Raw genomic sequence first — 15266 nt, 5'->3', positions numbered from 1 at the left:
TGTTGTTTTGCATAAATGAAATAAAACACAATTTATTTATTTATCGCTGTACACACTCTATGCTAATGTTTTACACGAGGAGCTATATCCCTAAACAATATCTGTTGTCATTATTACAATACCGTAGTTTTTTTTTCAATATACGAGGATTTTATATAAATGAAAAAAAGCAAAATGTTAAACAATATATACAGTAGCTACTGTACTACTATTGTAATTGAATTTTTACATAGTGTGAAGAAGCAATGCCAGAAAATGTAAACATCCGATGGTCTTTTATTAATAAAAAACGAGTTCACTTGATTATTATTATTATTTATTTCTTAGCAGACACTCTTATCCAGGGCGACTTACAATTGTTACAAGATATCACATTATTTTTACATAAAATTATAAAAAATTTGTACACATTTTTACATACAATTACCCATTTATACAGTTGGGTTTTTACTGGAGCAATCTAGGTAAAGTACCTTGCTCAAGGGTACAGCAGCAGTGTCCCCACCTGGGATTGAACTCACAACCCTCCTGTCAAGAGTCCAGAGCCCTAACCACTACTCCACACTGCTGCCCTGATTATTTCAATATGAACACAAGTGAACTGAGTCCTGGGAAAACATGGAAGTGAACCATGAAAACGAGCCCCAGTTAATTTCCAAACAAACTCAGTACGTTTGTATACAAGGCAAGTGTGAACAGCTAGCACATTGATACAATGCTTCAAAGCAAACGAACCGAACTGAGGATGTTTGAAATGAGCCCAGTTTGAATACACCCTAACTATCGTATTCGATTTTTTTTTCCTGGGTTGGGAAATAACATTAACGATTTAATAAAGGTAACAACAAGATAACACAATGTGAATCTCGGTGAGCAGAGTACAGTAGCTTGTAATTCCAGTCTGTAACTTTGTTTAAAAAATCATAGCCTTGGCTGTCGTAGAGTCCATTTTACCCTTCGTTTCACTGAAGCAGACAGTCATGTGACATATACCAGTGCGCTGACTGGATAGGATTGCTTTTGAGTTGTCAGGGCGTTGTCAGGGGTGTTACAAGGGGCAATCCTCGCGGAATTTGGTCACAAGCAACATAGCTGCTACTAGTAAATTGTCTAGACAGTTACTGCTAGAGCTGCTGACCTGCTTTAGAGATCAATTATTATTAATAATAAAAGTAATCGCAGAATCATTTTAATTTTCCCGTGATGCTAGTAAAATTCCAGACTTTTTCCAAGACTTTCATAATGGAGACGTGGTTTTTCAAGCCCTGGAAATCAGTTTTGCATTTTTCCATACTTTTTCCAGAATTCCAGACTAGCGTACGAACCCTGATTAATAGTCATAGCTCAGCTACATTTTCATTGGGAATTTGGCACCGAGTGCAAGATACTGCAAAACAGCTATGACTTTATGTACCCAAGATCCGTACACATGCCTGCTGCACTGCTATTACTCGGGGCACTTTACAAAGGCAGCACAAACACAAGCATGGACAATGCACACTGCAAAGCGACACGTCACGCAATATTCACTCATTCATGTCATAATACAGTCATGAGACACTATCAGTTTTCATACGTTTTTGAATAGTGATGAATTTCCAAGACCCATCCTCCAGGCGGTTGCCCAGTAAGGACGCTGCAGTCTCGTCTCTGGGATGCTACATCAGGGGTCTGGATACTCATTCCCATCAATTTATTTATTTTCAAGTTAATGAAGTTCAAATGTTAAACTCTGAAACTCATTTCCACACTGAGTTACTGATTTATCCCAACTCGTCCATCAGATGAGGTGTGGAATAGTTTCCTTTCTGCATATTCTCGCTCCCAGGCACTGACTGCATTGACAGCCTGAGTTAAACTGACAGCAGAGAAGACTCTTGTGACGTGTCAGCGTCACCGCCCACTTTGACAGAGAGCAAGAGAGTGGATTTGCATTTTTATAATTTAAAATGCATGCTCTTAAGAGTGATACACAAAACATACATGCTGAAAAAATGGACTGCAAAGGGTTAAGAGTGATATACAAAACAGTCTTTAAGGTTTCTCTCCTCTGTGAATTCGCTGGTGTTTTTGAATGGCTTGTTTAAGACGGAAACTCTTCCTACAGTCAGAGCAGCAACACAGTTTCTCTCCTGTGTGAACTCGCTGGTGTTTTTTTAGGCTTCCTAAATGACTGAACCTCTTCCCACAGCAAGAGCAGTGATACGGTTTATCTCCTGTGTGAGTTCGCTGGTGTAAAACAAGGCTGTCTGACCGACTGAAACTCTTCCCACAGTCAGAACAGTGATACGGTTTCTCTCCTGTGTGAGTTCGCTGGTGTCCTTTTAGCCTTCCTAACTGACTGAAACTCTTCCCACAGTCAGAACAGTGATACGGTTTCTCTCCTGTGTGAGTTCGCTGGTGTGAAACAAGGCTGTTTGACTGTCTGAAACTCTTCCCACAGTCAAAACAGTGATACGGTTTCTCTCCTGTGTGAGTTCGCTGGTGTGAAACAAGGCTGTCTGACCGACTGAAATTCTTCCCACAGTCAGAACAGTGATACGGTTTCTCTCCTGTGTGAGTTCGCTGGTGTGAAACAAGGTGGTCTGACCGACTGAAACTCTTCCCACAGTCCGAGCAGTGATATGGTTTCTCTCCTGTGTGAGTTCGCTGGTGTGGAACAAGGCTGTCTGACCAACTGAAACTCTTCCCACAGTCAGAGCAGTGATACGGTTTCTTTCCTGTGTGAGTTCGTTGGTGTCCTTTTAGGCTTCCTAACTGACTGAAACTCTTCCCACAGTCAGAACAGTGATACGGTTTCTCTCCTGTGTGAACTCGCTGGTGTTCTTTTAGGCTTCCTAACTGTCTGAAACTCTTCCCACAGTCAGAGCAGCGATACGGTTTCTCTCCTGTGTGAGTTCGTTGGTGTGAAACAAGGCTGCCTGACCGACTGAAATTCTTCCCACAGTCAGAACAGTGATACGGTTTCTCTCCTGTGTGAGTTCGCTGGTGTGAAACAAGGCTGTCTGACCGACTGAAACTCTTCCCACAGTCAGAACAGTGATACGGTTTCTCTCCTGTGTGAGTTCGCTGGTGTAAAACAAGGCTGTTTGACTGACTGAAACTCTTCCCACAGTCAGAGCAGTGATACGGTTTCTCTCCTGTGTGAGTTCGCTCGTGTAAAACAAGGCTGTTTAACTGACTGAAACTCTTCCCACAGTCAAAGCAGTGATACGGTTTCTCTCCTGTGTGAATTCGCTGGTGTTGTTTTAGGTTTCTAAAATGATTGAAACTCTTCCCACAGTCAGAGCAGTGATACGGTTTCTCGCCTGTGTGAGTTCGTTGGGTTTTGTTTAAATGCGCTATCTGCATGAAACCTTTCCCACAGTCAGGATATTCTCCACCGCCTGCCCTCGCTTTAGCTGCTGGACTGGAACCTGGAAAACATGATCAGGAAAGAAAGTAAGAGGGGCTGCTTGTAGGCTTAAGGTTGGTTCATAATTCAGACTCCGACATAATTTGTCGAGGGTCTCTGACCCTGTGTGACAGGTCGGAATTACGTCACACACACTCTTGCGACATGCCTATTTTTTGGAAAGTCGTACAGCCTTTTCTCATGCGTTTGCGACCTGAAATCGCATGGGGTCTGCGCTGGTGTATCGCATTCATCTGCAGTGATGTATGAACCAACTCTTAGGGCATGTGCAGGGCCAGATTAACACATAGGCAAACTAGATATACAGATAAAACTTGACTTCACTGACGTTCGAACCGAGGCATGCATCTCAAAATCAAATTGTCCTGACGGGTGTTATGCAGATTTCTGTACCCCATAGAATTGTGTATCCCCTGTGCAGAGCATATGAATTTCAGCTATGGGGGCTTGCACTGGGTTACACCAGCTTAAAGTTAAAAACTTAGAGTAAGTAGCGGGGTTCCAAAGATATAACGTTCCACATCCCCATGTGTTGCTAGAACTGTATTTTTGTTTACGACTGTAAGTCGCCTTGGATAAGGGCGTCTGCTAAGAAATAAATAATAATAATAATAATAATAATAATAATAATAATACTTTTTAAATAACGTACCTGTCATTTATTTTCAATGCTAACATCATGACAACTTTTTACACATAACTTTAAAGCATGTTTCAAAGCTCTTTTCAAAATGCCCACCCTAGTGCACTGATAGCGTCAGGATTACTGCCAACATTGTCAGGTAACACAGCAATAGTGATCCATGATGTGGTACGGAACAGAAAAAACAGAGTACTTAAGGTTTTTTGTTAGGGTTGGGAATTTCGAATAATAAGATATTCGAATATACCAAGAATGAAAGTTTCGACTCCTCAACCTCTAATTACTCATAACAGTGACAGGTCCTTAGAAAGTATTAGCAGCAACCACACATAGGGACGCTGTTGCAAAGTGGGTAAGTGAGTGCAGGTGAAGGCAATGCAGCAGTGCAGAAGAAAACAGACAGACAATTATATCCAGGTGCAAGAAAACAGACACACAATTATATCGAGGTGCAAGGGTGTGTATTGGTTTCACAATGTCCAGAGGCTGATGGCAATCAGCTGTAAATAATACTGTTGTAAAGCGATACAGTGGTGTGTATCACTTCAATTAGAATCCCCGGGTTTGACCCGTAACAAAAAGTCCCGTTCTTTTAACACCCACACGTAACACAAAACACAGACACAGTTCTTTAGTGAGTGATTTTAGTGCTCGTGGTGTGTAATACAATTTGTTGTGATGAGGGAAGTGCTGGTGTCCGGGTTTGATGCTGGCCTGCGGCTACAGCTCCGGACAGTGTTAGTAGTCTTAGAAACAAACAAACAGTTTACTAGACAAACGAACAAACGCAACACTCACGTTTTTTGTTAGGAGTGGGAATTTCGAATAATAAGATATTTGCAGGTGATCTGATTCAAACATTCAAAATCCTAAAAGGTATAGACAATGTCGACCCAGGGGACTTTTTTGACCTGAAAAAAGAAACAAGGACTAGGGGTCACAAATGGAGATTAGATAAAGGGACATTCAGAACAGAAAATAGGAGGCACCTTTTTACACAGAATTGTGAGGGTCTGGAACCAACTCCCCAGTAATGTTGTTGAAGCTGACACCCTGAGATCATTCAAGAAGCTGCTTGATGAGATTCAGGGATCAATAAGCTACTAACAACCAAACAAGCAAGATGTGCTGAATGGCCTCCTCTCGTTTGTAAACTTTCTTATGTTCTTATGTACAGTGCCTATGGAAAGTCTACACCCCCTTGAACTTTTTTTTCACATTTTGTTGTGTCAGTGCCTCAGAGTTTCGTGCATTTAAACGAGGATTTTTTCCACTTATCTACACACCATACTCCACACTGTTAAGGGGAAAAAAAGTTTTTTTATTGAGAAAAAGATGATATATTACAAATACAAAACTGGAAGATCATAATTGGATAAGTCACCAACCCCCTGAGTTAATACTTGGTGGAAGCACCTTTGGCAGCAATTACAGCTGTCAGTCTGTTGGGATAGGTCTACCAACTTTGCACACCTAGATTAGGCAATATTTGACCATTCTTCTTTACAAAATTGTTAAAGCTCTGTCAAGTTCCTTGGGGTGCGTTGATGGACAGCAATCTTCAAGTAATGCCACAAATTTTCGATTGGATTTAGGTCGGGGCTCTGACGGGGCCACTCGATAACATTTACCTTTTTGTTCCTTAGCCACTCCAGTGTAGATTTGGCTGTGTGCTTTGGGTTGTTGTCATGCTGAAAGGTGAACTTCCATCCCAGTTTCAGGTTTCTTGCAGAGGGCAGCAGGACTTCACTGTATTTTGCTCCATTCATTTTCCCTTCTATCAGTGTGCAGTAGTGGTTAGGGCTCTGGACTCTTGACTGAAAGGTCGTGGGTTCAATCCCTGGTAGGGGACACTGCTGCTGTACCCTTGAGCAAGGTACTTTACCTAGATTGCTCCAATAAAAACCCAACTGTATAAATGGTTAATTGTATGTAAAAATAATGTGATATCTTGTAACAATTGTAAGTCGCCCTGGATAAGGGCATCAGCTAAGAAATAAATAATAATAATAATCCTGACAAGTGCCCCAGTCCCTGCCGATGAGAAACATCCCCATAACATGATGCTGCCACCACCATGCTTCATAGTAGGGATGGTGTTCTTTGGGTGATGCGCTGTGTTGGGTTTGTGCCAAACATAACGCTTTGAATTTAGGCCTAAAAGTTCAATTTTAGTTTTGTCAGACCACAAAACTTTCTGCCACATGGCTACAGAATCTCCTGAGTATTCTTTTGCATACTTCAAATGGGATTCAAGGTGGGCTTTCTTGAGTAACGGCTTCCTTCTTGCCACCCTACCATACAGACCAGATTTGTGGAGTGCTTGGGATATTGTTGTCACATGCACACTTTGACCAGTCTTGGCCATAAAAGCCTGTAGCTCTTGCAAAGTTGTCATTGGCCTCTTGGTAGCCTCTCTGATCAGTCTCCTTGCTCAGTCATCCAGTTTGGAGGGACGGCCTGATCTAGGCAGGGTCTTGGTGGTGCCATACACCTTCCACTTCTTAATAATCGTCTTGACCGTGCTCCAAGGGATATTCAAAGCCTTTGATATTTTTTTTATACCCATCCCCTGATCTGTGCCTTTCAACAACTTTGTCCCGGAGTTCTTTTGAAAGCTCCTTGGTGCTCATGGTCTTTGCTTTGAAATGCACTACCCAGCAGAGGGAACCTACAGAAACTGCTGAATTTACCCTGAAATCACTACATTTTAACACAGGTGGAGGCCACTTAACTTGGTGTGTGATTTTGAAGGCTATTGGTTACACCTGAGCTAATTTAGGATTGCTATTACAAGCAGGGTGGACACTTATCCAAACAAGCTATTTCAGTTTTTATTTTTAATTAATTTTCTACAAATTTCTAGAATATTTTTTTCATTTGGAAGTTGTGGGGTAGGACGGCACTGTATATATATATATATATATATATATATATATATATATATATATAAAGGTTTAGCATTGCCCGGATAGTTTGCAGTTTAAATCTGAATGAAAGGTCACTTCTAAAGCCGTATCCACACCAAACAGAGTGACGCGAGCGAAGTCACCGAATGTCAATGTTGGAAAGGATCCAGAAGACTGGAAATAAACACATGACCCAGCCCATGCATTCCTATTGGACAAACTAGAGATGGGCTGTCTTTACAAAACAGGGCTTGTTTTGATAAAAGGTTATCCTGATCTCTGGCAACTCCATTGTAAAATAATATATATACACGTTACTTAATACTAAAGTATTTTAAAGTGCAACATTATTATTATTATTATTATTATTATTATTATTATTATTATTATTATTATTATTATTATGTTGTTGTTGAGCACTACATTATCACCATCTTTATCATTATTATTATGTTGTTATTATTATTATTATTATTATTATTATTATTATTATCCGTGTTATTATGTGCCGTTCTGCAAATCTATTTTTTGCTACACTTCTTCATAAACGCTGTTGAAGACTGTGACACATCAGATCATGTGTCTGAGTCATCTCTGATTTCATTTACTTATGAATGATTATATTTTCTATGCATTCAGACATTCTATCAGTAAACTAAAAACATGTATCCCGAATTTGAAATGAAGTGTTGTGTTCAGATAAAAGTGTTAACATCCTCACCCCATGGATGGGACGTGTTTTGAGGCGTGTGTTTGATGTCTGTCAAGGGTGTTAACCTTACTTCAGATTGGTCAGCTTCATTCCAGTTGCGCAATGAAAAAAAAATAAAAACAGAAACAAGTTCTATTTTAGCGACGCAGAATTTTCTCAAAATTTTCGCGTCACTCGCTGCTGGTGTGGATACTCCCATTTGACTGCAATGACTTCTAAATTATTTGCTTGTGTTGCTCACGTTCCGTGTGGATATGGCTTAATAAACAAAAAGCCTTTTTTCAGTCGAGACGCCTCATATCTCTAAAAGATGCACTGCTTGCTTGTTGTTTCAGTCGAGACGCCTCACATCCCCACTGCACACAGTAAAAGATGCACTGCTTGCTTGTTTCAGTCGAGACGCCTCACATCTCCACTGCACACAGTAAAAGATGCACTGCTTGCTTGTTTCAGTCGAGACGCCTCACATCCCCACTGCGCACAGTAAAAGATGCACTGCTTGCTTGTTTCAGTCGAGACACCTCACATCCCCACTGCACACAGTAAAAGATGCACTGCTTGCTTGTTTCAGTCGAGACGCCTCACATCTCCACTGCACACAGTAAAAGATGCACTGCTTGCTTGTTTCAGTCGAGACGCCTCACATCTCCACTGCGCACAGTAAAAGATGCACTGCTTGCTTGTTTCAGTCGAGACGTCTCACATCCCCACTGCACACAGTAAAAGATGCACTGCTTGCTTGCTTGTTTCAGTCGAGACGCCTCACATCTCCACTGCACACAGTAAAAGATGCACTGCTTGCTTGTTTCAGTCGAGACGCCTCACATCTCCACTGCGCACAGTAAAAGATGCACTGCTTGCTTGTTTCAGTCGAGACGCCTCACATCTCCACTGCACACAGTAAAAGATGCACTGCTTGCTTGTTTCAGTCGAGACGCCTCACATCTCCACTGCACACAGTAAAAGATGCACTGCTTGCTTGTTTCAGTCGAGACGCCTCACATCCCCACTGCGCACAGTAAAAGATGCACTGCTTGCTTGTTTTTTGCCACATTCTGTGTTTTCTTCCAAAGTAGCAGATGGGTGCTGATTTTAGATGATTGAGAATGTACTTGTTGATTTACAATACGAAATGCTTGTGCTGCAGAGATTACATTGCACGGTGATCTCGTTTAACTTTTTTCAAAATACTTCCAAGCACTGCATTTTTTTTTAAAGATGCTATTTTCACTGCTCATGTACTCCCTTAGCCAATAGCAGAGCTAGGTAAGGAAGAGCCCCGCCTCCTGTCAGTTATCAGTGAGGTGACAATTGTAGTGGCTGATCACTTTTAATTTGCTCCTCTGTCAAAATACCATGCCAAGCTTTTTCGGGTGTAGTTCGCTCATTTTTCCATTTGTTTTAGAAATTAACGAGTACTCGAAACTTGATCACAGTGTTTCGAGTAGTAATTTCATTTAGAATACTCGATTATTCAGACTCACCCCTGTTTTATGGATCTCTATTCCTGCAGTGATTTAGAGTACAGATCTCAATCCTCAGTGCACTAGAGCAGACATTTCTAAAAGAGCTTTGCAACAGACTAAAGTCATGTGTTAAAAGTTGTCTGGAAGTGAAGAATGAAAAGAAATGACAGGTACGTTATTTAAACAGTTGTAGCAACACGTGGGGACGTGGAACGCTATATTTTTCAGAACCCCGCTACATACTCTTTATAGCCTTTACTTCATGTGTAAAAGCAAAGTCAGTAAAGACTGACGCTGGTGAAACTGAGCCCTGGGATCAAAATCTGCCCTCAGAGTTCTCCTGTAATGTTTTGGGTCTATTTCCTCTAAAACACCCTACAATTATATATTTTTCAATAGCATTACGTTTAGGGGTGTTTATCATTCAAAGTTTAAACGGTTAAACGTTAGCAAAGTGTCAAATGTTTTTAATTTTGCTGAATTGTTTAAACTTTGTCAAATGTGCAGTTCAAATATTAAGAACAGGAGCGTGTCTGCAAATAACGGCTACTCAGAGTTTTCTTTCGTTGTCCATTTCCTACCTTTGTCACGTGACATCATTGTCACTGGATATTCACCTCGCAATTTCCAGCAAGCTTTTGCTCTCATGACTATCAATGTTATCTTCGGGAGATCTAAATAACCAAAGCGCTGTCTGGGCACATTGTGATATAAAGGGAGACTGTGCTCTGCAGAGCTTAGTTACAGCAGCAGTACAGGAACAATGTTAAAATATATGAAAATATATCTACTAGTGCTGGATCTAGTGAGGAGGAGGTGGGGCCCAGGCAAACAACAATGCAAGTGCATGGCTGGTAGTGCAGGAAACGTGATAAAACTCAGGCTGAAAACACAATACCATGGTTGATTATTGAGACGATCGCAACTGATTCAACAAGTTCATGTGTTTTGTTGATTCAGATTTTTAGTCTTGCTGGTTTGCATTAAATCCTTGAGTGTGAGTGTGCTGCTTCGTGTGCTGGTACGGCAGATCAGCGCGTTGCTAGGATACACACTTCAAGCCTTTACATTCGTCTTGGAGAAGACCAATCACAAGCAGGCCTATTGGATGCACGGCTTCTTCATTTAAAAATTAAGAAAAACACTTTCTTTTATCTATTAAATCTACCAATTACCTTTTGTTTCAAAGCACGTTGTGTTTGGATTATATGGCAATATTATAGAAAAATAAGATGAATTTAGTACAATTGTTACATTAGTCACGGTTTGTGAGATTAATTCAAATGCTTTGCATTTGGATATAAAATGTGAACAGTACTGAAAAGCCATCGTTCAGAAATTACTTCTGTTAAATACAGTATTTTAAATTATTATTACAATGTTAATCTGATGCAGACGCACGCATATTCTTTTCAGTTGTTAAATGTAAGTCCTTTGTATTTTTTGTTTTTTATATAATTGAAGTGTTCTCATTTGAATGCAAGTCGTGCCTTTTTGTTTAACTATTATGCACACACTGTTTTAGTTATTAGAGCGTCTGTTAAAAAAAAAAACTAACGTTTGTTTATTCTGAAAAATAAAACCTCAATGCATGGATAATCATTGATAAATGTCTATACGATAATCGAATACGAAATGAGGGTGCCGACTGCACCTCGACTTAACAGGATCAACTGCATTTTTAAGGAGAGTTGAAAAGCTGAGGTAAAACACTGAACAATCAGAAGACCTTTTTACAGACATATAGGCTATGCGATCATTTACAGAAAGCTATTTATTTAAAAAGATATAGCACTCTCAATGTTTTTACTTGAACGTTTAAACTATATATTTGTAGAAGTCTAAAAGTCTAAAATAAATGTAATGGAATCAAGCACCCCTAATAACGCTACACATGTACAATAATATCCCTCTATTTAGACACTGAACATTTCTAATGTTATATACAGTACTTTAGCTCTTCTCCCCTTGGTATAATCGGGTAGGAGTGCCAGTGTGAAAGGGGCTTATATCTGTATCTTAAGATCACCAGTAGTGAGTCCTATCCTGAACTGGTGTGAGTGGTACAGAAAAAAAAAATAGCTAGTAATGTAACCCACATGCTCCCTCCCTCCCTCCCTCCCTCCCTCTCTGCCACACTATCACACAATCTAGAATGACAATGTCACAGCTACTGGGAGTCACTCACCTGCTAGACTGCATTCTGAATGTGACTGCCCGTCTTCCTTTCCACCTCCTTGCATGCTGTTGGGAGAGCCTTCCTCTCCAGCGCCTTGCTCTCTCACACAGACTCTCTCCAGCTCAGGGATGTTTGGTTTGAAGTCCTCGGATTCTTCCTTCCCTGGTTCCATGTGGGCAAACTCTACTTCAGGGGGCTCCTGTTTAATATGGTTAATTTCCAGCACCTCTTCTTGTTTAACAGGAAGGGGTTCTTCTGTCTGTGGGATCTCCAATTCACTGTGCTCAGCTTTAACCTCAGAGACCTGTGGCTGACTGCTGTCACATTGCATCTCACAGAGCTCCTGTTTAATGGGGAGGGAAGCCAGCCCAGCGACCTCCGCTGTAAAGGGGACAAGTTCAGGTTCAGAGAACTCCTCTTTAATCTGGACAGATTCCATCTTCACACTGTCCATGGCAGCACACAGGATTCTGCTTAGTAACAGCTGAAAAAGAAATGCATTTATTTAAATATAGTGCTACTAAGGCCATTCAAGGGACCGACAAAACCTGGCTTTAATAGCAGGGCTGGCTTTACTATTGAAGGGACACAGAATTTCTTGTAATACGTTTTTATAATACCAGAGGATTGTATCTGTCTAATCTCAAGAATGATGGATGAAAGTTACTATAGTTCTCTTTTCATTAAATAAGTATGTTTGGTGTTTTATAATACATTCTCTTAAAGACTGATCAGCAAGGAGTCATTTTGTCCTCAAACCTGGTTGTTAGGAGCTTATTGTTCCTTTTAGGAGGCTGTGTGGTCCAGTGGTTAAATAAACAGGCTTGTAACCAGGAGGTCCCCGTTTCAAATCCCAGCTCAGCCACTGACTCATTGTGTGACCCTGAGCAAGTCACTTCACCTCCTTGTGCTCCGTCTTTCAGGTGAGACGTTGTTGTAAGAGACTCTGCAGCTGATGAATAGCTCACACACCACTTTGTTATGGTGGTCCACTATGAAAGGCGCTATATAAAACTAAAGATTGTTAGTATTATTATTATTAGAATCTGTTTCTTGAAGGATCCCAGGGTGTCACTTCAACAACATTACTGGGGAGTTGGTTCCAGACTCTCACAATTCTCTGAGTAAAAAAGTGCCTCCTATTTTCTCTTCCAAATAGCCCTTTATCTAATCTCCACTCACATACATAATGTAATGAGATGTAAGAGAGTAATAAGAATTAAAAATAAATAAATCCCTAGAGAATTGTGTTTATTTATTACATTAAAATAAGTACTACATACATAAACAGTGTGTTGCCATGGCAATTGGTGATCAAAGAAATAATAAAGTAAAATAAAATCAATAAATAATAAGGTCATCGCCTTACAGTGATGACTTTGAAGTCATAATGCATTGCAAGTGTTATTAGGGAATGCTGTGTCGCGTTTTCAAGCGCGTCACTGAGCTGCGCTGCGAGGTTTGGAGACGCGCTTCTCTACAAGCTGCGTGTGACGTCAGAAAGACAGCAGCCAAGAGCAGCAGGCGCGCGCTCCGGGTAACAGAACGCAACCCGTATTGACCCGCGAGACGCTTTCAGAACAATGAGAATCTGTCTGGAAACCCGCGAAGCTGTCAGCCCTGAAACACACAGACTGTGAATGAGAGGATGAGAAGAAAAACAAACGCGCTGACACAGACACGCCGCTTCACAAATACAACACACACACACAAAAACAACGCGCTCCTACCACACTACAACCCGGACCTTTCAAAATAATACAATATAACAGCGCTCTGTAGTTTATAAACACATTGTAGAGCTCCATGCAGACTCTCTCACCTCCTCTCTGCTCTCCCTCAGTGTCTGAACGGATAAAACAACGCGCTCCTACCACACTACAACCCGGACCTTTCAAAATAATACAATATAACAGCGCTCTGTAGTTTATAAACACATTGTAGAGCTCCATGCAGACTCTCTCACCTCCTCTCTGCTCTCCCTCAGTGTCTGAACGGATAAAACAACGCGCTCCTACCACACTACAACCCGGACCTTTCAAAATAATACAATATAACAGCGCTCTGTAGTTTATAAACACATTGTAGAGCTCCATGCAGACTCTCTCACCTCCTCTCTGCTCTCCCTCAGTGTCTGAACGGATAAAACAACGCGCTCCTACCACACTACAACCCGGACCTTTCAAAATAATACAATATAACAGCGCTCTGTAGTTTATAAACACATTGTAGAGCTCCATGCAGACTCTCTCACCTCCTCTCTGCTCTCCCTCAGTGTCTGAACGGGTCTGTCTCCCACAGAACGAGGAATATACCAATCACAAAATACAAACCGATCAGCGCGGTCTGACAATTCATCTAATATGAACCGCAAAGGAAATCGTGATACCGGGGATCTTTTAATAAAAAATGAATATGACTTTCAATTTTAACATCATAATCGAGCTGTTTGTAGCTCTATATTTTTCCCAGTGAATACAATTTGAATTCAGGTAACCCCTCCCCCATGCCGGAGTTGGTATAGTCCTTTCTCTATCAGGCGGCCGCAGCGTCGATGCAGCGAGTTTCATGCAGATATATAATCTGTGTTTCGTGTAATTATATTGATATTTCCCGTCCTCTTCTTCCGAGTGAGATGTTCAAACACTAACGCGATACCCCTGATAATGTTTTTAGGAGTATATCAGGTTAGTTCAAGTTCAGCGCCGTTGTCACAAACAGATCCACAATGGCGCAGGCATGCTCGCAGTTTCATAGCTTTCTCTTCGCTAGTCTTGGAGGTTCAGTGCGTGTGAACTTGTTTTTGGTAAATACAGCACAGGGTCGCAGAAAGGTCATTCTTTACGAGTAAACTTCCACGCAGTAACCTCTGCTATTTCTACCCCATGCTTTTATTTAGTTTCTCTTAAACTGTATTATTGTCTCCTATTCTTTATACAGGATAGTATTCCTCCCTGCTGTCCAGCGGCACAGATTTAGACTCTTCCTCAGACTGCGCTGCGAACTAAACCAGGCAACAGAGCCGCGTCCACAGCAGCAGAAGAGTCATCAGCAATGAGACACGCCAAGGAGTGCGCTGCTCTGTGAGACTCGAGGGGACGCATTATCAAAGCGCTTCCTCCAGACTTTAATTAACTGCTATTGATTTTAAAAAGGACAAAACATCATGTTAATGTTACAACATGAAAAACTAAACACACTGAGAGTGCTGAAGAGGGCTTGAAATACAGTGTATTACTCAGCTGTGTGGTTCTAGTTTTGTATTCATTCAGGAGACGCAACACAAGTGAAGGTGAATAAGCAGCCTACAGAATGTGTGCATTGCAGAAAGCGTTTATTATTAAAACATGACGAGACATCTCTCAGGTTTTATTAATAAGCACCGATATTCTATTTGAGCGGCGTTAGGTTGTAACCCTTCAAAAGTTACAAACGTCAAATTTGCAATGCTTCAATGTATCCAGTAGGTGGCACCAAAACACTGTTCAGCTTTTACATTGTACAGTTTAGACTGCATTGGTTGATAATGTACATTCCTCCTTTAAATTTAAAATACATTATAATCATACAGCAGTTTTATTTTGCCCAGCAAAAGTAAGGTGTGTGTGTAAATACAGAGTTTACTGTAGATTGATCTCTAGATAGATCTGTATTATAGATACAAAGTGAAGCTCACAGTGCTGTTCACTGCAGATGAGTGTGTGTATACAGGGTTTACTGTAGATACAGATCTCTAGATAGATCTGTATTATAGATACAAAGTGGAGCTCACAGTGCTGTTCACTGCAGAGGTCATCTCAAAAACAGAACACACTTCTCCTTTTCTGCAGTCAGTCAGCTCTGTGTTCATTTTTGAGAAGGAAATACGTGTCTGTGGTTAGTGAGAGGAAGTGAAGGCAGGCAGGGTTTAAATTGAGCCTGAATAGTGGAATGCAGCCCTGC

General features: G+C 41.0%; 1 protein-coding gene across 1 annotated transcript; it reads right to left on the bottom strand.

Moving 5' to 3' along the window:
• Window positions 1-252: 252 nt before the first annotated feature.
• Window positions 253-12413, bottom strand: LOC131721969 (zinc finger protein 883-like). Its single transcript, XM_059015404.1, has 2 exons — window positions 11334-12413; window positions 253-3416 (listed from the first exon to the last, which is right to left on the bottom strand). The coding sequence occupies exons 1-2, from the start codon at window positions 11776-11778 to the stop codon at window positions 2035-2037; spliced, it is 1827 nt and encodes a 608-aa protein (XP_058871387.1). The 5' UTR covers window positions 11779-12413; the 3' UTR covers window positions 253-2034.
• Between the last annotated feature and the right edge of the window lie 2853 nt (window positions 12414-15266).

The sequence above is a fragment of the Acipenser ruthenus genome, chromosome 50, assembly GCF_902713425.1.
Source record: "Acipenser ruthenus chromosome 50, fAciRut3.2 maternal haplotype, whole genome shotgun sequence".
In the NCBI taxonomy this organism is placed as follows: Eukaryota; Metazoa; Chordata; class Actinopteri; order Acipenseriformes; family Acipenseridae; genus Acipenser; species Acipenser ruthenus.
This window is presented reverse-complemented; position numbering and strand designations above follow the sequence as displayed.